Source organism: Aplysia californica, unplaced genomic scaffold (genome assembly GCF_000002075.1).
Source record: "Aplysia californica isolate F4 #8 unplaced genomic scaffold, AplCal3.0 scaffold00426, whole genome shotgun sequence".
In the NCBI taxonomy this organism is placed as follows: Eukaryota; Metazoa; Mollusca; class Gastropoda; order Aplysiida; family Aplysiidae; genus Aplysia; species Aplysia californica.
This window is the reverse complement of record NW_004797696.1, coordinates 469442-470426: the sequence shown is the minus strand read 5'-3', so window position 1 is coordinate 470426 and position 985 is coordinate 469442. Positions and strand designations below refer to the sequence as shown.

General features: G+C 47.9%; 1 protein-coding gene across 1 annotated transcript in view; it reads right to left on the bottom strand.

The window, feature by feature from the left end:
• Positions 1 to 111: 111 nt before the first annotated feature.
• The window catches only part of LOC101857584, a gene marked incomplete in the record, with an annotated part of 6892 nt that continues 6018 nt past the window's right edge, over positions 112 to 985 (bottom strand). The window contains 1 exon segment of the mRNA XM_005104581.3: positions 112 to 497. Coding sequence (XP_005104638.2) covers positions 351 to 497 — 147 coding nt within the window.

The window sequence follows — 985 nt, the reverse complement described above, 5'->3', positions numbered from 1 at the left end:
TCTCTCTCTCTCTCTCTCTCTCTCTCTCTCTCTCTCTCTTGCGTTCCACTCTTTCAGTCCCCAGAGAACAAAAATATTTTGAGATGAGATTCAAGAAATATTTCTTCACACTAGAGGTCACAATTTCAAAACATTTAATGAACTTTACTTTTCAAATACAAAAGTTCCGCCCATTGATCGTGGGCTCTGGGGGCAACAGTCTGTTGAGGCCCAAACGGTGAGTGAAACAGCTCTGTCCACAACGTTTTAGCTTAAACCAGGTCCTTTCAAAAGAGCTAACGTGACCTGTTTTAGGTCAAACAAAGTACATAAGGGTGTCCAGTCCCTGTAGCTCCACTTGAGTAGGTACATCACACTTCCGTGCCCAAGTCCTCAGGATCTCGCGGTGCTGATGACGTCAAAGCGCGTGCGACCACCAGGCCAGCCTTCGCCAGCACAAGGAGGGAGGTCGTCTGGGGACTCAGTAACAGGCTGGTCGTCAGCTGCACCACTTCTCTCTGGGGCGTGTGAAGGGCACCGGGAAAGAGGCAAAGAGTATGTGAGAAAGTTTACGTTTAACGCCTCTATCAATACTATTAGGTGGGGCCTTCGAGATGAATGTCAATACCAGAAAGGACAGAGCCAAATATGAAATTTGTGTAAAATGCCTTTCCCAACGATCGCACGCTCACACACACTCAGTCACACACACACAAATACAAACACACACACACACACACACACACACACACACACACATACACACACACGCACATACTAGCGCACTCACACACTCCGTCACACACACACACTAATGCACACACGTAAACACACACACACTTAAACACACACCAACACTCTTGCACTCACACTCACACTCTCTCACACACACAGACACACAAACACACATACACACACACACACACACACACACACACACTCCCACACGCGCGCTCGTGCTCGCGCACACACACGCACTCAGTCTCACACACACAATAAATACACA